At 50.5% G+C, this 21,388-nt stretch overlaps 1 protein-coding gene across 1 annotated transcript in view; it reads left to right on the forward strand.

Annotated features, from left to right (window-relative positions):
• The first annotated feature begins 8,136 nt into the window (after positions 1-8,136).
• The window catches only part of NAT8L (N-acetyltransferase 8 like), a 31,316-nt gene continuing 18,064 nt past the window's right edge, over positions 8,137-21,388 (forward strand). The window contains exons 1-2 of the mRNA XM_075040660.1: positions 8,137-8,833; positions 10,328-10,492. Coding sequence (XP_074896761.1) covers positions 8,500-8,833; positions 10,328-10,492 — 499 coding nt within the window. The 5' untranslated portion in view covers positions 8,137-8,499. The remainder of the gene's footprint in view (positions 8,834-10,327; positions 10,493-21,388) is intronic.

Consider the following 21,388-nt stretch of genomic DNA (forward strand, 5'->3'; position numbering starts at 1 on the left):
GTGGCTTGCACTGGCTGTGTTTCAGCCCAAGTTTATCCAGCCATGACTGCAGGATGGCTTCTTCCCTGCCCTGGCCTCTGTAGGGTGCCAGGCTGTGCTTATTGCTCTGGGCTGTGATGCCATGGGATATCACTATGCGTTTTGTGAATGTGCAATGAATATAGCAACTTCACCATCATGAAAATGCCACTGGATCTTTTAATCTTCACAAGCTGTTAGGACTTCAATTTTAGAGGAAATATGGCACCCCAGGATCACAGCGTCCCCCACTACCATGTAGTAGCCCTGGTCAGAGCGGAAAGTCAAACCTCTCCTTTCAGTTTCAGAACAGAAGGAAAACTAAAAGGACCAATCATTCATTTTTCAGAGCCTGGCCATTCTGAGGCAGCTATCTTTGGGGCTTGGCAGCTGCCAGGGTTGTTGCTTCTGGGCACTGCCACCACCCTTTCATGTCTGACCTGCACTCAGATCCCAAGCTTTTCCACTCAGATGTTTTAGGGCTGAAGGTCTCACTTGGGACATACCCCTGTGACTCTCCCTACCTATAACCCTATCCTATGCATCGCCCTGCTCTGGCTCAGAGCTCCAGATGATGGTGGTGGACCTCACCATGAAGAGAGAGCAGAAAGCAGAGGTAAAGCAAGCAATGGCCATCAGAACCTCGCTGTCTGCTTTGCAAGGGGTCAAGCAAAACCCTAACATGGCTTTTTATTAACTGACCTTCGGATACGTGCTGTCATGTTACGTATCCACAAAACATCACCCAAATAGCTTTCAGTTCAGGTGGGGCAAAAGGTAACCAAAATTCAGCTGGGCTGTGGTGGGCTGCATGCTCTGGAGGGAGGGAAAGGCAGCAGCAAACCCACCGCAGGAGCTGAGAGGGGCCAGAGGTACAGGATGTTTTCTTGGTGCATAAGGACACAGGGCTGGGCTGGGGAGGAAGGAGGCACAAGGATGGCATAGGGAAAAGGATGGCCAGGCCCAGGAAAAGAGGAGCATTGCCATTTTTCACAAGCACTGCAGCTTGGAAGAGCAAGGAGGTATTAAATGATGGGCTTTTTCAAGTGACAGTGATAGACAATGCAGATGGCTTTCCCAAAAATGTGAACCCCACTGTTCTTGGCTTATGAAGAAGAAACACACTGCACTTGCCATGTTTCCAGCAAAATCGGAGCAGCGCACACAGAGAAAACCAAAGCAGGCTTCAGAGCAGAGTCCAGGCTGAAGCTGCTCTAGCTTTGTCTACCCTAGGAAAATGGGGACCCCTCATTATGCAGGCAGGTCTTCATCTGACACAGAAAACCAATGATGTGTGACCACGTCCTGCTCCAGTGGGGCTGTCCTCCTGCCCCAGCTGTTTGCTTCAGGGATTAAACCTTTCGTAAGGAGATGTCCAGCGTGCCCTTTGCAGGGAGCACATCTGTGTGCTGCTGTCTGTGGCCAGCTCAGAGCCTGCCCCTGGATCCCCCCAAACCCCTTTTCAGACCCTAGTTGATGATGCCCAACACCTCTTCCTCGTGCCCACACTGGTCCCAAGGAGGATGCTGGGCTCAATGGTGCCTGGACCTCTGTGGAGAAAAGGAGCGAGCATCAGGCAGCTGTGGGAAGTGTGATTTTAAGAGCTTGAGGCCCCCCAGACAGCAAAGGGGTGATCAGGCAGATGCCTCTCTCTGCCATAGGTTTTGCTTCTCCAGGAGGAGCCCAGGTCTCTGCAGCACCCAGAGCAAGTGTCCCCCCACCCCATGCGCAGAGGGAAGGGGACCCAGGGCCTGCACCCTGCAGCATCGGAGCCTGGAGGCATCACTGAGCAGGAAAACTGGAAATACCTGAAAATTTGCCTCAGCTCCTTGCTGAAAGGCATTATGCAAGGAAAGGAAAATCCCAGCCTGGATCAAGTGCTGGAAAAACCAGTGTAGAATCAGCTCTGACATGAGCCCAACCCATATAGGGGATGATATATATTGCCTCCCCCGAGGCAACACGCACATTGCTGCTGGAGGAGTTCAGGGCTCTTGCTGGCCCATGCAAGCAGTTACAGTGCAGCCTTGCAGGCCAAGCTGAAAATGCGACTTTCCTTTGCTCAGCAGCAGGACCAGCTCCCAAATGTAGCCAAAAAAACCCATCACATCTTTTCCTGCCTCATCATTGAGGAGCTCATCTTGGGCTAGGGCATTTGTTAGTCAAGTTTTGAGATATTTTTCCACCTGTGGTTGGTTTGACATCTAATTTCCCTCTCCTTGCTACAGAATATCTCTGCTGCAATTTTCTGCCTGTTTTCTTCTTTTTATTTCTCCGGGTCCTTTTCAGACTCCTTCCCCCCTGCCTCCTCTCAGGCTGCAGCACCTGCCATGTAGAGAGGTAAATAAGATGCCGCTTGTCCAAGTCCCATCAGCGTCCTTAGAAGATCACAAGGCTACAGCCGTACTTTGGCGATCCTTAGTTGAAACAACTGCCGTTAAAAATGCCAGCAAAATAGCTGTTGGTCGAAAGTACAGTCATTAACCTTATGTTCTTCTCTTCTTCCTGAGCAAAGATGAATACACATTGACAGAGTTGTTCATGATACAGCAAATTTTGTAGTAGCGTTACCCTGCTGACCCAAGCAGGTAGCCAAAATTCAGGTGGCTGGAGGTTATTTACAGCAAGAGAAGGAACTAACTGTGGAGGCAGGTATTTTTCCAAAGCGGTGTTGCTAATTTACAAAGAAGGTGCAAAGTTCTGCACTGAAAACCCCAAGAAATGAGCATTTCCTGGCTCACACCACCTGTGTTATTGCCATGTGTGTAAGAGCTCTCGTGCTCTCAGCTTTTCTCAGGCCACACATAGTCCTGGTCCCTTCTTCAGGGCACTGTGCTCCCTACACAACCCCTGCACAGCGTCTCCCGTGGTCGTGGAGCCTTGCTCTGCATGCACAGCTCTGCCTCCTACAGCTAATTGAAGTGAAAATCTCTGGTTAAATATGGCCAAAAAATCAAATTTTTTTTCATCTAAACTTGCAGCAATAATACTATCAGGAGGAAAGCTGTGTTGTCTCCTGAAGCCATCACACCCAGTGTCAGGAAACACTACTCCTTAACTGAAGATGCCTTAAATGTCTACAGAACCTCTCCTTTTTTGAAAGTATTCCTCATGGTTGCACTGAGATGCTCTAGATAAATCCCTGAATAATTGCTGCATAGCTCAGATTTTAATGTTGCTGTGATCTAGAGTGGTGTTTCTTCACCATAGATGTTACTGTACATTAAATGTACATGCAAGTGCCAAAAATCCCTGTTAGGAAGAGGATAAAGCCAGCTGTGGGTACGCACACTGTTTGGGAAACATTTGTATTTTATTCACAACCCACAAAATTCTTTCAACCCAAAAAAGTTGTAGGAAGAGATTCATTTTCAGATATCCCCCAGGGAGACTTCCACAGACAATCTAGTCACCCTGCACACTGTTCATAGACAAACCCAACTGCTTTTAGCACATGATTCATCCGATCTATTTTAGAGGTCCACATTGGTTCGGGAGCCTTCGTGCCTCCGAAGAGGCTGGTTTTCCCCCCTTTGCTGTGCCCAGAGTGGAAGGCAGCCAACTCTGACACCAAGGTCCACCTGGCAGAGGTCTATGTCTGCCAGCGGATCCCACCTCTGGCCCTTGGTTACCAATTCACAGAGTTTTACAAGCTGGAAGTAATATGGCACGTCAGGTTTTATAGTGACTTATTATTTGTGGCACCCAGACAGCCACAGAAGGAAGGAGCCTGAATCGCTGCTGCAACGGGTCACGGCGTACAGCAAGGCTGTGGAAACTGGGATGTGTGAGCGGCTACTGCCAACCTCTCGCACGGCACGGGTGCTGCTACCGGTGACAGCTCCTGAGCAAAAGTTTTGCGAATCCCTGGGCTCAGGGGTCTGTGCGTCGGGAAAAGGGCCAGCAACGCGCTCTCAGTGGAAACTAAGTGCCCCTAAGAGAAGCTGCTGCAGAGCTGCTGCCATCAGAGGGAGTGCAGACAGAGCAAATCTTGGGATGCTAATTAATCCCCCTTTAGGAGGATATTTATTAGGCAAATGCCTCACATTCATATGCACATCTGCAGTCAACAGAGAGGCTTTTACTTTTTTTCCAGCCCAGTAGAGCAGGAGGGTAGGAGACTGCTGTGGCTGAACAGCCGGCGGTGCTGGGGGGGCTCAGCCTGCTCCGGGCGTCTCGGGTCAAGCATGAAAAAACCAGTTGAAATGACCAAGGTCCAGGCTGAAGGAGAACCTGGAGGTGGTTGAAAAGAAGAGCTTTAAACCTGGATACCTTTCTTCCTCGCTTGCTGATGGAGCCATTGCAAAGGGCAGGGTGGGAGCCATCCCTGCCAGCCAGCCTCATCCTGCCGGGATGAGCCGTTCTGGAATTGCTGCATTAACATAACCTGGGGCAGTTTTTGCTGTCAACCAGTTAATTGCTGAGGTTGACTGATACAGCCCCTGATGAGCAAAGGATTGTGGCTGCTTGTAGCTTTTGCAGAAGAAAGATAGAGCCAGCAGCACCTCTCTCCTTGCCCAGCAGATACTGAGCAGTGGGTCAAGGAGGCCTGCCTTGGCGTTCCCCGCTCCTTAAGTACAGATGCTCCGCAAGAGTAACTGCTCATCCCAAATCGTTTGCGTCGTTTGCAATCACACAGATCTCATTGCTTCAAGAGTTAAAGCAAAATCTAGTTGGAAGAAGACGTTTCAAGTCATTCACAGCCCGGGGTTGGGTAGAAACCCTAAAATTTCAGACCGAGAGCAGGGTGTGAGCTTCCCAGCAGGGGAAGCGGTAATTCTGTTGTATGTCTGCTGGGTGCTTCCTACAACCTGAAAAGGGGAGTGACTCCCGTCAACCCAAGGTGAGAGCTGCAGTTTTGGGAAGGATAAATAATGACACTTCCAAGGCTTCCTGGTTTGATGTGCTAATGCAAAGCAAAGTCAGCCTAAAGCAGACCTGCTAAAGGCAAAACGTGTTTCTTACCAAAATACTCAAATGCCCTCAGCCCCCAGAACTGCGCAATCTGCCCTGGTTATCCGAGGTTTTTTTCCCCAGAGGAACCAATGGATCAAACATCTATACAAGCTCCTTCTTTAAACTGAGCAGTGAGAGCTGCTGAGAGCACTGGCACGACATTCAAACTCTAAACTGTCCATCTTAATTAAATTAGTTCTATCCATGAGGTTCAGCGGTCGGTCATGGCATGTGGGAGATTTACCCTCAGGTCCTGGAGGAGCGGGAGTAAACCCGAGAGCAAAATCCTCAGTGACTTGGGATGACAACTGCGTTCTTAAAGACTGAAAGCTCCTGGCAGAGCAGTTGCCTTGCCAGCAAGCTGCTGTTAACAATATCCTTTTTATTCCAGGGGCCCAAATCTGCCGTCTGCGAACCTGACTGGCTTTTGCAATTGATTTCAGCGAGGCCCTTGATTTGCACTGACATTTGCTTCGGTCAGTCACGGCTGCCTGCTCCTTCCCTATCCCTCCTCCCCACCGTGCAGCGGCACCCCCAGAGCCTCCCCTTCACCCCTGTTTACAGGGAAAGCTGAAATCTTGGCTTTGCAGTAAGAAAGGCAAAGTTTGGCATTCAGACAGTGAGGAGGACTTGAGAAATCTGGTCCAGTGCCTGTGTCTTCTTCGAGTTACTGCATGATGGTGCATAAATCACTGTGTTCCTCTGTGCCTCAGTTCCCTCGCGGAGGCAGAGGATGACGGTACCCCCTCACCTCGGGGGAATAGGGGATATTAATTACTGTACATAAGATGCTCAAATGTGGCAGCATAAATAGTAAACAAGTATTTAGTGCCTTTCTAAAGATAACTCATCCGCAAACACTCAGGTCCATAGCCTGGGACTGGAACTGGGAGCTCCCCTGGCTGTTATATAACTGCAGTGGGGTTTTTTGGTTTTTTTTTTAAGGAATGGGTTGTTTTTATTACTGTAGTTATTTCATAAATAAGCAACGCATCTGACTAGAAAGGATCAAACAAAAATAAATGCTTGCTTAACCCAGGCATATGGAAACTAAACGTTATTTTAATTATATTTTTGAAACAGCAACCTCCTATCTTTGGCCCAAAGCTTTCAGAATTCAAAGGCAAACACTGCCCCGATTTTTTTTTTTTTTTCTCGCCATTCACAGACTCTTTGCCTTTGCATTAGTGAATTTGGGGCTGCCAGGTATCTCCTGAGCGCAGGAGTCCAACTGATCCTTGCTGAGGTAAGACGTGACGGGGGGGAGGTGGGGATGCTGTATGTCTTGCCTCTCGCCGTGAAGGAGGCTCCACTCTCGAGGAGGAGATGTTGCTCTTTTGGCTAACGCATCCACCGAGCAGCAAGGCCACCGTCGTACCTGCGCCGTGCCATCTTTTATAATTGTACATTTTGATCTCCGGTTCAGACAGTCACAGGCTTTGGGAACTGGGGGTTGCTCTGGCTGCAGTTGCAGAAGATGCTCGTTAGAAATGGGAACTCTGCGGGCACTTCAGCCTGCTGCTAGCAAGCCCGTGCCGTGCCAGCCCCTCCGAGCAGGCTGGCAGCACTGCAGGGTCTGACCACGAGTGGGTCCCACAGCCGCCTGAGGAGCGTCCGAGCAGGGACACCCGATGCACCGCGAGCCTGCGGGGTGCTGGCACCACTCCTCTGGGTGGGAAGGTTTCCAAGCCCTTACCTAATCCTTCCCCCTCTCCCCTCTCTCATGTCTCTTAACTCCTGAACAATTTTTAATAGAAAAGTGAAGCAATGAAACCACAATGAAATCGTCACAGTGATGCTTTAGCTTGAAGCAAAGATCCAGTCACCGTGCATCTTCCCGAGGACCAAAACGTACCCCGGGGGCTCCTGGGGCAGCAAATCTTGCAGGGTGCCAGCAACACAGCCGCACTCGCTGATGGACGGGTGCACCTCCCGGGGGGATGCAGGGACGAAGTTTGTAGGGGGGTGCATGGGTGCACCTCGCAGGGGGATGCAGGGATAAAACTCAAAGAGGGGTGGGTGGGTGCAAGGGTGCCTCCTGGCAGGGGGATGCACAGGTGCACCTTGCAGGAGGAAGAGACACAGCTGAAACTTTTTTTTGGGGGGGGTGCACCTTGCAGGCAGAGGCACAGCTGAAGTTTGCGGGGGGGGGGTTGTGTGCATGTCCCAGGGGGATGCACCTCCCGGGGGGGGATGCACAGGTGAAGCTTGTAAGGAGGCAGAGCTGCACCCCGCAGGGGGGGCTACACGGGTGTCACCTGGCGGGGGGGGGAGACACAGACGAAGCTCTCGGGGGATGCACCTCGAGGGAAAGGGGGGTCCGGGGCACCCCGGCTCCCCGCCCAGCATCCTCCCGCCTCCGCCCCGTCCCTGCACCGGCCGTGCACGGCGCATGCCTCGGGCAGATGCCGGCCGGTTCCAACCGGGAGAGGCCGAAGCTTTTCGGGTCCTGCGAAGAGGAGGAGCCCGTCCTCCTCCCTGCGCACCCCCCCCCGCCCCCTTCTCTCCGCCCCACGGAGGCGGCGGGGCCGGCCGCCCTCCCGCACCGCGCAGCGGCGTGGGCACGGGAAGAAAAGTTACCGACCGGGGGGGGGGGGGGAACGGGGACACGCTGATATATGGGGAGGGGGATTTATTTGGGCTCGGGAGGCGCTGGCGGCTGCACACACCCACCCCCACCCACGCCCCCGCAGAGCGTTCCCGTTCCCGCACCCCCCCTCCGCGCCCCGCAGGGACGCTCCGCCGGGGTGAATGACTCACCACGGAGCAGCCCGCGCCGCAGCCCGCCGGGACGCGGTGCGACCGATGCCGACAACCCCCCCCCCGTGTCTTCGTCCCCCCCCCCCCCCACACACCCCGTCCCCCGCGGCTCCGCAGGCTCCCGCAGCGCTCCGCGCAGCGCCGCGCACCCGCAGCGACTATTCCAGAAAGCTGCCGGGAGTATGGTGCTTTCCCTGCAAATAAATAAATAACGTGCGTGTGTGTGCCGCCCCCCCCCCCCCCGCCCCATGCACCGGTGGATGCGGGTAGAGATGTGCGAGCCCCCGGGAGGAAGCCGGCCCGCCGCCGCCCCCCGCGCAGGGACGCGCCGTAGTAATTTGCAAGGGGCGGTGCAGGGATAGGGATAGGGATGGGGATAGGGATGGGGATTGGGGGGGGGGGCGCGTCCCGCCTCCCCCACCCCCCGATCACATGGCGACCCTGCGCAGCCAATGCGGGGGGCGCTAGGACCCCGGGGACCCGCGGCCCCCCCCGCCCTATAAATGCTTCCCCAAAATGCAGTGGAGGTCCTTTCTCCCGTCCCGCCCGGCCGCGCCGCTCCGCGCCCCGCGCAGCCGCCGCCGCCGCTGCCTGGCGGGTCTCCGTCCCTGCTCCGCGCCCCGCTCCTTCCCCCTCCCCTTTTCCTTTTTTTTTTTTTTTTTTTTAATTTTAATTTTTTTTAATTTTTTTTTTTAATATATATATCCTTCCCCCCCCCCTCCCCTCCCGTTTTTCTCCTCCGCCCCCTCCCCGCGGCCGGTTTGCATGCATTGTCTGTCTCCCAAGATGGTTTGTGAGACCAAGATTGTGGCGGAAGATCATGAATCAATCCCGGGATCCAAAAAAGACACGATCATTGTTTCTTCCTCCCAGATGTGGCCCTCTTTGGCGGGCTCCCCTTCCTCCCCCCCGCCACCCCTCAGCTCCCCAAAAGAGGACCCCAGGCGCGACAATGTCTATATCCGCGAATTCCACCCCTCCGAGCAGGAGGTGGTGCGCCGCATATTTTACGAGGGTATCATGGAGCGGATCCCCAACACGGCGTTCAGGGGGCTGAAGCAGCAGCCCCTCACTCAGCTGCTCTACGGGCTGCTGGCCGGTGAGTATCTGCTCCCTTTTGGGGGAGGGGGTGGCGGCTTATTTTTTTTTTTTTCTTTTTTTTTTTTCCTTTTTTTTTTTCTTCCTACATCCCCCCCCCCCGCCTGGGTCTTCACAAAATGGTCGGAGAGGCGGGAGGAGCCGGGGACCCGCCGCCCCGGGCGCGCTGCGGTGTGCGCGGCCGGGGGAACGCCGCAGCATCGTGCGGAGCGGCCGCGGAAGCCGCAGCGCTGCGGCGGGGGGGCAGGGGGGCTTGGAGGGGAGAGGGGGGGGGAATGATGATGATGATGATGATGATGGGGGGGGGGGGAGAGCCTTGCTGGGGGATGCGCGACCCTGCGCGGGTTTTAAGGGAGGGGAGTTGGGGGGGAGGGGGTGTCGCCGCGTAGGTTGCGCGGGGGTGAGGGTAGAGTCGTCCTTTTAGTTATTCCAGGCCTTTTTTTTTTGGGGGGGGGGGGGGGGGCCTTGCACCGCGCACTGCACCGCCCCCGCGCAGCCCAGCGCGGAGGGGGGGGGGGGCGCCGCGTGCCGACGTTGCCTGGATACAGCCGGGCCCCCCCACCCCCCCCCCCCGGTTTGGGGAGGGGGGTAACCCCCTGCAGTAGGGCCGAGCCGGGGGGGGGGGGTCACCTCCCAGAGTGCCTGCAAGGTGCCCCCCTCCCCTGTGCAAATAATAACATGCCCCCCCCTCCCCCGTGTATATAATTGCACGGAAGCGGGGGTCACATTATTAATAATGTGTGCCCTCCCCCCCCCCTTGCAAATGTGCCCCCCCCCCCCCCCCCCCTTAGCAAGCTTTGGGCTGGTTTCTCATGCCCTTGGGGGTTGCAGGCAGGTTGTACCCCCCCCATGCCCCAGCCAGGGGGGAGGACAGGGCCCTGGGCTGGAGGGGGACCCCCAGCAGAAACTTGGGGCGTAGGGGGGGGGGCTCAGCCGGCGGCTCCGGAAGGCCGAGGTCACGCCGGGGGGAAGCCGCCGTCTCGGGGGTGTCCGCAGAAGCCCCCCAGGTCTTCGGCAGCATCCCCGGCGTGGAGGCGAGCAGGGTGCCTTCCCCGGGAGTCGGTGCTTCCCGTGATGGAAATAGTAATGCCGCAGTGACAAACACATGGCTGCGGAGCGGAGCGCCTGCAGCGTGGCTCTTCCGCCCCGGCCACGTTTCGGCTTCACCGGGGAAAGCCAAGAGGGGCCTGGGGTGTGCCTGGCCCTCGGCGTCCTCTCTGCCGGGGGGGTGTTCGGTGGGACCTGCCGTGGCGTGGTGGCATCCTCCCCACCGGCTCTCTCCAGGCACCCCCGTAAACTTCTCGGGGGTTATCTCGGCGTGATGCGCCGTCACGTAACACGATAATCTCGAGAGCGTGAATTGTGTGTGTACTGCAAATGTGTATTTTGTCTGTGCTTTTTTTTTTTTTTTTGAATAATGAGTTTGTATTCCGAAATCAACACTAAATTCTCTTTTCTGACAGGTATCGTTTATTTCTCTTCCTTATCTCCATAGTAATATGCTTTGTTGTGACCAAGTCCTTCCTGCTGACCTGCTGTTTGCCCGTCTTTCTGATGGGCATGAGGTACTACTTCAGTAGAAAAGTTATCCTCCACTATCTCGATTGTGCGCTGCATACGGACATGTCTGATATTGAGCAATATTACATGAAACCGCCAGGTGAGTATGAATTCCCCGGAGGGAGCCTTCCCCCAGCCCTGCTCGGGGAACATGGCTGCTCCCTGCTGCTGGCGCCTTTTCCTCCTGTCAGCAGCACTGAGCAAGCTCAAAAGCCGCCAGAACGCAGCTCTTTAGCCACACCAGGCACAAAGCCATCTCTGGTTTTGTTTTGGTTTGGGGTTTTGGGGTTGGTTTTGGTTTTTTTTCCTTCCCCCCTCCCAAGTTGTCTAGTCATCCAAGGCAGCCTCCGTCTACCCCCTCCCTGCCCAGAGCACAGCGCTCCTGGGTCCCGCGGCCGGTCTGGGGACCGGGGCACGGGGGCTCGGGGACACTGAGGCTGGATGATGCGGGTTATTTACTGCAGGCTAGGTCCACCCCAGCCCTTATTTCTTGAGCTCGGTATTTCTTTGCTCCTTGCACTTGGTATTAGCTCTGAGGGCGGGAGGAGGGGGACATGAAAGGCTTTTTAGCCTAAATGCATAGAGGGACCTGTTTTAGTTATTGCGCCCGTTTTCCCATATTATTCAAGAAGAACGTTCCTTAATGCAAGTGTTTTGGAAGAGGCACAGATCAGGTATGTAAAGGGATGCTGCCTGGGTTTGACATAATAAGTTCATCCATTTGTTACATATATGCATGTAATTAAAAATATAGTATGTAATGATATTTGCTTGTTAAGCTAATATGTAAAAGATTTCTTATGTGATTATTTAAAAAAAGTCCCATTAGAACTTGTCAGGTGCTGTTTCCCTTTTTGTAGGCATACATCCATGTTGAGGGGCAAAGCAAGGGGATGGATGGCTGGGCAGTCACTTGGGGTTTGGGGTTTGCTTTTGGTGGTCGCATAGTACTGGTGGTGAGCCGGGAGAGCAAGGTGATGGCAGTATCCCACCTTAGTTCCATCTTCTCAGAGTACCTACTGTGTTTTTTTCCATGTGACCATGTTTTTGCTGTATCATTGCTGTTCCCCAGGTGCGACAAAACCTCTTCCTGGTCACTTTTAGAGGACTCATGGGAAGTACCATAGCCACAAACTTTCCTTCACTTCTGATGTGCAATACTACATTTTGCTAAAATGATGCTCCTCCTCTAATGAAAATCCCTAAATATCTTAGATGTGCTTGCTTTAGATTTCATTTCTAATCGTAGCGCGTATCTTATACAGATCTTCTCCCATTTTGCACACAGGTTGTATTTCGTGTGCAGTGCTTGTTTCTGTAAAAATTAAGTGATGTGTGACTTGTATTTAAAAAGCTCAAGCTTCATTAAAGGTGGTGTCACAAAAATAAAAGGGCTTGCACCAAAACACTTCTGAACCTCTATAGTGAGGTTCAACAACATATTATGCTGGAGAAAGTAGCAGGGGACTGCGGGAGAGTAAGAACGTGTAATACGGAGTTACTAAGTGTTTGAGCTGCATCACTCATTAGTCCTTGGGACTTGTATGTTCACAATTCAGGGCATGGATCCAAGTGCCTGTATTTACAACACTAGCATATATAGAAAATAAAGGAAAGGGACTCAGAGGAAGAGTAAGGAATGCCCTCAATTTGTTTAGGGTCAGTAATGTAATCCGGTTCAGCTGTGTTGCCAGCGTGTCTTTGAAATGTTAGCATTGCTTTTATTTGGTACCTAAAAGGGCTGATTTCAATTGTACAGCAAGTGTGTGGGCTTTAATTTTTGACAGAATTTAATCATGTGTAATTAGGCTTCTGCCGTGCGACAAAAAGCAGGCTTATGGGATCGCTGGTGCTTGTTAAAGGTTCTTGATGATAGTGGTGTTAAGCAAGTTGGCTGGAGTCATAATCGGGTAAAGCCCAAAGAGGCTTTGGCGACTGGGGAGGAGAAGGCTGTGCGCGGGTCGGGACTGGCACCATTGGTGATGCCTGTCCATGTGCCATGAAGCCGTGTGCTGCTATTTGGTAGAGCTGTGCACGAGGCACAAATCTAGTGTTTTGCTCCTGTTTCCCCCCAAAATACAGTTGCTGGATTTCTTCCCTGTAAGCTAGCAGTATAAATACAATTGTCTTGGAAAAGCCCAGAGTTTTGCACGCTTCGGAGGCCGTCTGTCTGAACGTACAGAGAAAGACAGCTATGTGCCACGTCAGCGCTGCCCATCCTGCCCAAAGGACAGAAAAATGACAATAAAACAACTTCCAGCCCCAAGTTTGTCTTCTGTTTGGCTAGTTTACAAATTAGCACGCAGGCAGAAACGATTGCAGTGGGAGTGAGAAGGGCTCGTTGTCCTCTGTATTGCTCCAGCTGAGATGTTAGTGAGAGCTTTCTCAATGAGGTGTTAGAGAAGAAATGGTCACAGTGAGGGTAATCGGGTGCGGGAACAGGGGCCCAGAGAGGCTGGAGATGGGCAGAGCTTGTCTAGACGAGTTAAAAAAACCCAACCTGATGTAACTGCAGGTTGGCCTGGCTTTGTCTGGGAGTATGACCAGGCAACTTCTTGCTCCTTCTTTGGAGAATCTTTGTTTACCGGCTTGAATATTTTTTTTCCACCATGGAGAATGGAGAAAGGGAGCATTTCTGTGATGGGTTTATGAATTCTTGTTTCTTAGGGTGACAAATGCGAAGGTAGAATTGGGACGTGGTCTTAAGGTCTTAGATTATGATGTTGGTCATGGCTTTGCTGAGGTTTTGCTCTTGGCATTCATGGTACCCAGGCACGAAAACCTGTTGTTTGCAGTGGGCTCCTTGTGGTACCCAGGGCTGGGGAACTGTTGTACAGAGCATCTACAGCAAATAGCCTCTGGTAAGGCAGGCATCTACAGAGAGGGAATATTTTAAACTATTAAAACGGGTCATTCTTGGTGGTTTTGCCACAGCATCTGCAAAAACTGTGGGTCAGTTTTAAAACTGAACCGAAAGGACCCGATTTGCAACGGGATACCGTAAGCACCCAGCTTAATGATTAGTGTTGAGCAGTCCCATGAGTTACATCGTATTATGGTTTTTCTTCTGCAGTTTTTCTGAACCGCTCGCCTCCAAGTTAGTTATTGTTTTAAATTTCCTCCACTGGATTTTGTATGAACTGAAAAATATGTGCTGACAGTGATTTTGCAGAAGTGCACTAGCCAAAATTTAAATCTTTGTTTTCTCTTGCCCTCCTACGCTTACGCCAAGGATCTGGCAGAACATTTGGGCCAGCGCTTAACTTTGAGCTCATACGCAGCGGGGTGACTTCAAATTGCTGTTGATTTGAAAGGAATTGTTTGTGTTGAGTCCTCTGCTGGGGTCTTAAAACAGAAGGTTGAATGGTCCAAACACCTTCCTGAGCTCTTTGTAAACTTGCATTTTTCATTTTAAAATAGCTGTTATTGGATTTTTCCTATTTTTTTTCTTTTTTCTTCTTCATAGGCTATGAAAAAAGGCACTGGGGTGCTAGAAAAGAAAGAAGTTGGATAATGGGCTTAATTGTCAACCAGAGTAACTTAGGCTCTAGTAAACAAAAAACAACAAAAAAAGAAGGAATTAATTTTAAGTAGAGCCCTGCCTCTTGCATTTCTCTATGCAAATAAGAGGAGCACAGCTGGAGCTTCTTTTATGGTCTGATGATTTTGACGACTAATCAATTTTACAATGCCTCTTCAAGCTTCTGTCCCAGTTGGTTGTGTTGTATATTTTTTGCAGTGGTTGGTGTGTTAGAGCGATCCTGGCGAGGCTGAGGTCTCCGCTGGAGAGCTGATGGAAACCAGGACTCCTTGCCTCCCATGCAAAACCTCTGCTCTCCAAGACGAGCGGAGCTGGGGCTTTGGCTGACGAGCTATCATGTCTTTCTGCGGTGGTTTGAAGTGTTATCTCCTGCTGCTGGCTGTCCTGGCAGGGTCTGCTGGGGGGTGTGCGTACGTGTCGTGGTGGTGCAAAGACCTGGTGGTGGTGGGTGCTGGCCTTTGGCAGTGGTTTTGGGCACCGGCGGCGAGCTGGGTGGCTGGGTTGCAATGCCCAGTGCCGCAGGGCCAGACGGACAGACGGCAGGGACGGACGGGCAACCTGGAGAGCTGTGGCTGCAGGACCTGGTGGAGCCTTGAGGGCATCTGCCTTGCGCAATGCAGCAGATGAAGCTGAAGTGGTTGCTGCGGGAGGTGTCGGCTCGCATTAACCACGCCACGCTGAGAGCTGCGGTTTTCGGCAGTGGCTGCGCATCCGCGGCTCTTGCTCTTTGGGCGGGGGGATGCCTCTGGTTGCCTCGTGCTGGGAGGGGACGCGTCTTTCTGCTCTTCTGCCTCCATCCAGGGGTGAGCCAGAGCCTCCCCGTCCCTTTGTCCCCTTGTACGTGAGGGTGAGGATGAAGAGCTTGCACTGATACCCCAACCTCCCTGGGGGACAGGGCCCTAAGGAAGAGGGGCTACAGGAGGATGGCTCATTAGGGTTCAATTCCTGCCGCTCTTGGCTCAGCTGAGGAATGCGCCACCCCAGGGAGGGATGTCCTGCCCTTCTTGGCAGAGGTTTTGGGATCACAGTCTTCTGCCAGAAGGACACCCGTTGAGGTGGGGCCAGAGCTGGGTTGTGAGGAGGTGAGATCCTGTTTGCTGCTTGTTCCTTTTGAGGTGTTCCTCGCCTTCAGTGAGATGTTTGTCTGGGTAACGGGCAAGCATTTTAGCCGTGCTCTTGGATTGGGCCCGTTCGCCGTGGGTTTGATGCCAGAAGGACAGAGCTGACACCAGAGGAGTTGAACCTAGGTGTCTGCAAGAAGGTGAGCAGCTGGATGTGAATCGTGCGGCTCCTGCTAACCCTGCTCAGCGGGCACCGAGCCCCGGGGGGGGCTGCGGGGTCAGCAGCCGTGAGTTTTGAGGTGTAGGGAGAATACAGGGGCCACCCTGGGAGGAGATCCTCAGCCTGGGAGCTGCAGTTGCTCTGCCATGCCCAGACCCTTTGCAAGCTGGGGTTGGGGCAGGGGGTGGTGGTTTCTCCCCACCACAGAGCCCCCAGGCAGAGGGGCAGCCCTGGAGCCCTGTTCTTCCACATTCTGGGTAATGCTCAAGCTGCCAGATAAGCAGGAGCGCCGCTGCCAAATGATAACATTGTTTGGAAAGAATAGAGCAGCTCTTGCTTTGCAAAGAAAGGGCTTAGTTACCTGATGCCGGGAGAGGGATCAGGGCTCCTGCTTCCCAGTGGAGGAATGTGTTTTCGGAGAGCCCTGCCCCACACTCGGTGCCCGAGAGGCAGCTGGAATCTGAAGCATCCCTATCTTCAGCATTTCTTGCCGGCTTAGGCAGTGCCCTGACCTCACGTATCTGCCAAACCCCTGAGCTAGCTGTCGTGTATCGGGATTTTCACACGTGCCTCTCCTCACGCACCACATAGGGCATTGAGGATTCCGGCGTGGGGCTCAGAGCTGGAAAACCCAGGGGAGAGGCTGTGTCCTTATCTCTGCCTCGGTGTTTCCCGGCTGTGCTCCCCACCACTGCCGGGAACTGAGGTCAGGTCTCGTCCTGAGGCGGCGGAGGGTCTGTCTTGTGAGCATTTCACGTGCTGGCATCTCTCTGCAATTCAATGAGGGTGCTTCAAGGGACACGATCTCCATATCAGAGAGATCCTACAAGATTAGGATTAGAGACCTTTAATGTATTTTATAGTGGGAAGTATTATGTCTGGAAGTGTTTCCAAGGCTCGCCTCCTGTGAGGGGGGTGGTCGGGGTGCTGCTTCTCAGCAATTCCCGTTGTTGCTTTCGGGTTTCTACAGTCCAGCAGCACTGGAACTGCCTGGTTTGGCATTTCTCGTTTCCAGTGTGGAGTTTGTTGGGAAGCAATAGGAAAAACAACTCATGTTTCCAAGTGTTAAGGATGTGCTTTGTCCAGCATTAGTAACGGACTGAAATATTTTGGTTTTATTTGAATCATGTAAAATGTCTTTAAAGTTAGGTTGCCTTTCCCAAACCCCAGCTTTTCTGATACGGCTTGCGCTCCATCACGTGTGGCTGCTTCGTTTCCCTGTGGAGGAGCATTGGCTTTTGCATCTGGAGGCAGCCCCGTCCTGCAGTCGCTTAGCGTGGGCACAGTGAGCAAGGCACAGCGCTGCCAGGGCCAGCACCAGCCCGCACCAGAGCTCCTAACCTCCACCCCACATTCCCAGAGCTGTCTGAGGGCTTTCCCCGGTCCTGGCAGCGAGGGCGAGCTGAAGGCAGCTCTGCTGGGTCCCAGCCCAACCCTGCGCCTCTGCCGATAAGCGTCGGTGTCGTCGAAACCAGGACAGCCGGGTAGATCTGGAGGTGATGCAGCCAGCATCCCTCGTGGTGCTGAGCCACGCGGGTCAGCTCTGCTCAACCCACTTGGGGGCCTGCAGGGTCTTTCTGCCCCACAAAATCTTTATTATTCAAGGGTTTTTTCCACTTTTGGGGGCTTCAGGTAGTGCCGAGTAGAAGAGCGGTGCTGTCAGCCAAGGGCTGGCACATCAGAAAACTGAAGTTGTCTGATGAGCGGACCAGCGTGCGGAGTCATGGCTATGTCATCCACGCAAATGGGATAAGCGTGTTCATGGGCAGCCACTGCAACCTTCCCCCCCTCCTATTCCAGTGATAAATAAGTAGGAACATATGCACAAACCCATTCCTCAACGTGTGTATCTGTAAGACAAAAATAGCTCTCCCTTCAGATCCGTGAGCTTTGGCACGGTCCCATGTCAAAATTAGACTAAAATAATGTTATAGTAAATTTTGCAGAGCAATATATCTTTTTCTTTTCTCAATGTGTTCAAAAATTCTCTCTAAAGGTAGTCCCTAATGGACATGACAGTCAGTTAATGCACTGGTGTTTGAGTTGTAGCCACGACTGGGTGGATGTGATGCTTCTGAACATAAGCTCTGCCTGCAGGTGTTTAAAAATTCCGGTACATGCAAGTGCTGTTCATTAATCTTCAATACAAGAAGTAATAAGTTGTGTAGATTGAACATCCGTAATATTTTAGGCACAGTTAACTTCTCAAGACTAGCAAACACAAGCTGTACTGGGACTTAAGAACATGAAGGGGTCAGGAACATCAGGTGTTCTAGCTTTTTCTGGCTTTGAGTAATTTTTTTAAATGTTTTCTCTGGTGTTGGATGTTTTCTAGCATGGTTGTGTGCAGTTCCTCACTACTGTCTTAGTGAATAAGTCTAAAAAGGACTACAGAATTTTCTCCACAAGTTTAAATGCAAATTGATTACTCTTATAAAGGGTTTTCAGAGGCTTTTCTTCTTTCTCTTGCTTTCTTAGGAATGGCCAAGATGTAAAACAATTACCCCAAAGTCTGTTTCAGGTTAAGATTTTCATAATAGCCTAAATCTAGGCTTCATGTCAGGTATCTTAACTACTGGCAAGGGTTTTAAGAGTACAAAGCTTTGAGCCACTCTTGACAATGAATTTTGGATGTAGGAACATGAACTGAAAAATCTTATTCCCAAGCACTTTATTATATTATATTTATTATATTTAGCCTCTTAGGATTATCCAAGAGTGTCTGTGGTCAGGTTGGTTCCTCCCATTGTGCACGACAAGGGGCCCAAATACTTCAGAAATTATTGTTAGGCATTGCTCTCTATCTTAAGACCTCTAAATATATTGAAAAAGCAGTTTTTGTGTAAAAGCCTAAATGAACGGCCTGATTTACAAGAAGACCAACTGTTCCAAATCTCTCCAAATTTCAGAGTGGATTTCTGAAATTCCTTCTGTAGGCTTAAATCTTTATTCAGGCAGGTTATATTTAATTACCCGGGTTGGGAATGGCTGGCAGGGCTCGGGCTGGCCACGAGCCCCTTGTGGGCTCCGGGAGCTCACAGCGTTGTTTACTGGTGTATTGCAGAGCACAGGCTTTGTTTTGGTAATACAGTGCTGGGGATCTGTTACAAATAATCACGTTTGATGCTATTCCCTTCCAGACTAAAGCAAAAAGACAGACTTAGAGTGTTTTGACAGTACCTGGTTCTGCGAGGAGCCGAGGGATCTATGGACCTTTGTTGCTTTCTGCATTGGCGAAACAGGGAGCTTCAAACTGTATTTTTAGATAATTTTTTTCCCTTTTTACTCCCCCCCCCCCCCCCTTGTAGGAAGCTGAGGAATTGTTTCTTTTTCCTGAAAGGTGGCTAATGAAAGCAGTCTTAAAGGGAATCCAAAGATAGCAGCGTGTCTTACCTAGTTTCTATTTACAAATCTATTTCTTGTAACCAAATAATAAGGTTTCGTTTGGTTGGGGTTTTTTCTTTTCTTTTGTTTTTTTTTTGCTAAGGGCCAAGTGGAATCACCAAGAAGCCTCATGCCTTTTATTAAGGATGCATCAAAAATTAGCTTGTAGTGGTCTGGTTAGAGCCAGGTACAAGCTGTGGTATCTGTTACAGATGGCTTTGAGCCATTCTCTTAAGTCATCTATTGACCTGTTGGACCCCAGCAATCAATTAACTATTTATGAAAGCATATACAGTATCATTTATTGTCTTCTATAACTATTTGATGAGTCTTTCTTTCACGAATTGAAAATTTTATTTCTTACAGGATAATTCTAAAATTTGAGCTGGGACTCCCACGGTTTAGTGCCAAGCTGGGATTGTGCTTTAAAATGGGATCCTGTGGGTGAAAGGAGTCTTTTCAAAATATGTAGCGGGAAACATGTATTACGAGTGTATTTTTAAGTGGCTACATGAGATATTGCTATGTAAAATTGGATTTGCAACAGTGTAAACTCTAATAGAAAAAATGCAATGCATTAGTCACACCTTAGCATGTACTGTTTGAAATGATACCTTGCAAGTAATATTTGTCACTTAAAATTCATGTGCTGCTTCTAGGGTTTATCCAAGTGGCAAAACTGAAAACCAGAGGTTTTTATGAGAAAATGATTTTTCAGTTCAGGAACTAGAAAATAAAAGGGAGGATAGTTTTGATCCAAATTAAGCTGATTTACTACTCCCTCTCTATTTTTTCACTATGAAGAAGCAAAAATTTGTGTTTAGTGATGAATGTAATACTACTTTCAGCCTGAAACAAAATTGTTGGTTCTGTTACAGGCTTCCTTAGGAAGCAAAGGTCAGACCCAAGTATATATTTAAAAAATACTGATTATAGTAGAGCCACGATACAGTTAGTGTTTGTTACCTCCCAGGCAGGTCCCTCTGTACTTTGCATGATACTATTAAATCTACACTGAGCCAGTGCTGGGATTGCCTCGATCCCAGGCCGTGTTTAAATTATGTATTTAGGCATTTCGTACCAGTGTAGTAGTTGAAGAGGTGGTGTCGAGGGGGACCATCTCCGAAGTCCCAGCAGCCGGGGCATCCCCTGCCATCCCAGGGAGGACGAGCTGTGCGCAGGTGTCTCGGCCAGCGGCGCTGGGGGATGAGCTGTGCGCAGGATTAGTGCCAGCCTGGCTTTCCTCTGCCTTTTCTTTCCCAGCTGAAGAACTTTGGTGAATTCAGGACAAATGTGTAAATTGTTTTGAATTGACAAAAACTGCATTTTTAAGTAAGCTACTTGCCTAGATTTATCCTCGATCACCAGTAATTGCTATACAAGCTGCTCCCACTCTCTCTTGCCAATGTGCTTGAATCCCGACTTGGAAACCGGCATCGGAGATGCAAGTTTATTTGCTTTTTACAGTTGCAGCTCTTGGTCTCTGTGCTAACGCTGCTAATTGAAATGGGGGGTGATGGACCAGCTGTCCGGCCATGAATGGCTCCTCAGTGCACCTCGCATACAACTCTCATTTCAACAGCTATCAGATAATAACATCTACTATTGGGAACCAATAGTGGTTCCTTGAATTATTTTTTTCCATTTTTTCCCCCTCTTCCTTCCCCTGCCACAGCAGTTCTATATCCCACTTTTCCTGTCTTGTGTCAAACTGCAATATTTGCATTTATCCCTTGAATTCTGCTTGGCTCTCTTGTCCATCCCTCTGTTTTTCTGGTCTGGTTCTTGCTTCATTCATCACTTATGGCATTTCCCAACAGCAATGGTCGCACACCCAGCATCCATCTTTGTATCTGATCTTCCCCTTCCTTCCATTACGCTTTTAAATTTATATCCCTTTGCTTAATTTCATTCTATAAGTGCATTCTTCTCCTTCTTAGTTTGTTGTTCAGATATTTTGCATGGTGAATGCAAGTTGGTTTGGGGTTTTTTTTTGTAGAATACTCAGAATAACAAAGATGAGAAAAGACATAGAAGTCAGCAGCACGAGGATATTGTGTCTGCTAAGCTGAAAACAGAGTGCGTCAGTGCACAAACCCACGTGTCACCGATGGTGGGGAGAGAACGTTTTGCCTAAAGGCAAATGAACTGCCAACAACAGGAGTTCTTACACCTTCTTTAGAGCTTCTGACCCACATCACTCCCAGACGAATCTGGGCATGGCCTGTTGATCTTTTTGCTATGTTTTTTCCTATAAACCCCATTCTTCCTGTTTTAATAGGATATATAAAATCATTATTGCAGCCAGAGTACAGGAAAAAAATCCATTTCATTTGCTGAGATCAGGGCTTTTTGTTCTTTTTTTGGAGGTGCCAAATCTGTTCATCTTCCCTGGAACTAGATAACAGCATCAGAAACACTGTGTAACACTTCTAGTGGGAATCCAGGGAAGACCTAAATCTGTAGTCTTTCAATTTAAAATAATGTTAAATAGTAGAACTGCAAAGAGAAGGTTTTGAAAATAGCCTGGTTTGGAGCACCTGCCATTTGTAAGTGCTAAGCAATTTTAGATGATGGTTAGTTAGAGACAGAGCAATAAAAGCATGGCAGATACCCGGCTGCTGTCCGCTTAACAGCAGTGAGTGTCTTGGTAAAGTCCTCGTTATTGGAATTACATTGTTAGTGGTGGGATTTGTTAAAAAAGAGAGAAAGCGAGCAGGGGGCGGGGGGAAGTTACTGTACGAAAGGGATGCTAATGAGATATTTTCTAAAAATCCAAACTGTTTAAAA

This window comes from Buteo buteo, chromosome 1, assembly GCF_964188355.1.
Source record: "Buteo buteo chromosome 1, bButBut1.hap1.1, whole genome shotgun sequence".
Classification (NCBI taxonomy): Eukaryota; Metazoa; Chordata; class Aves; order Accipitriformes; family Accipitridae; genus Buteo; species Buteo buteo.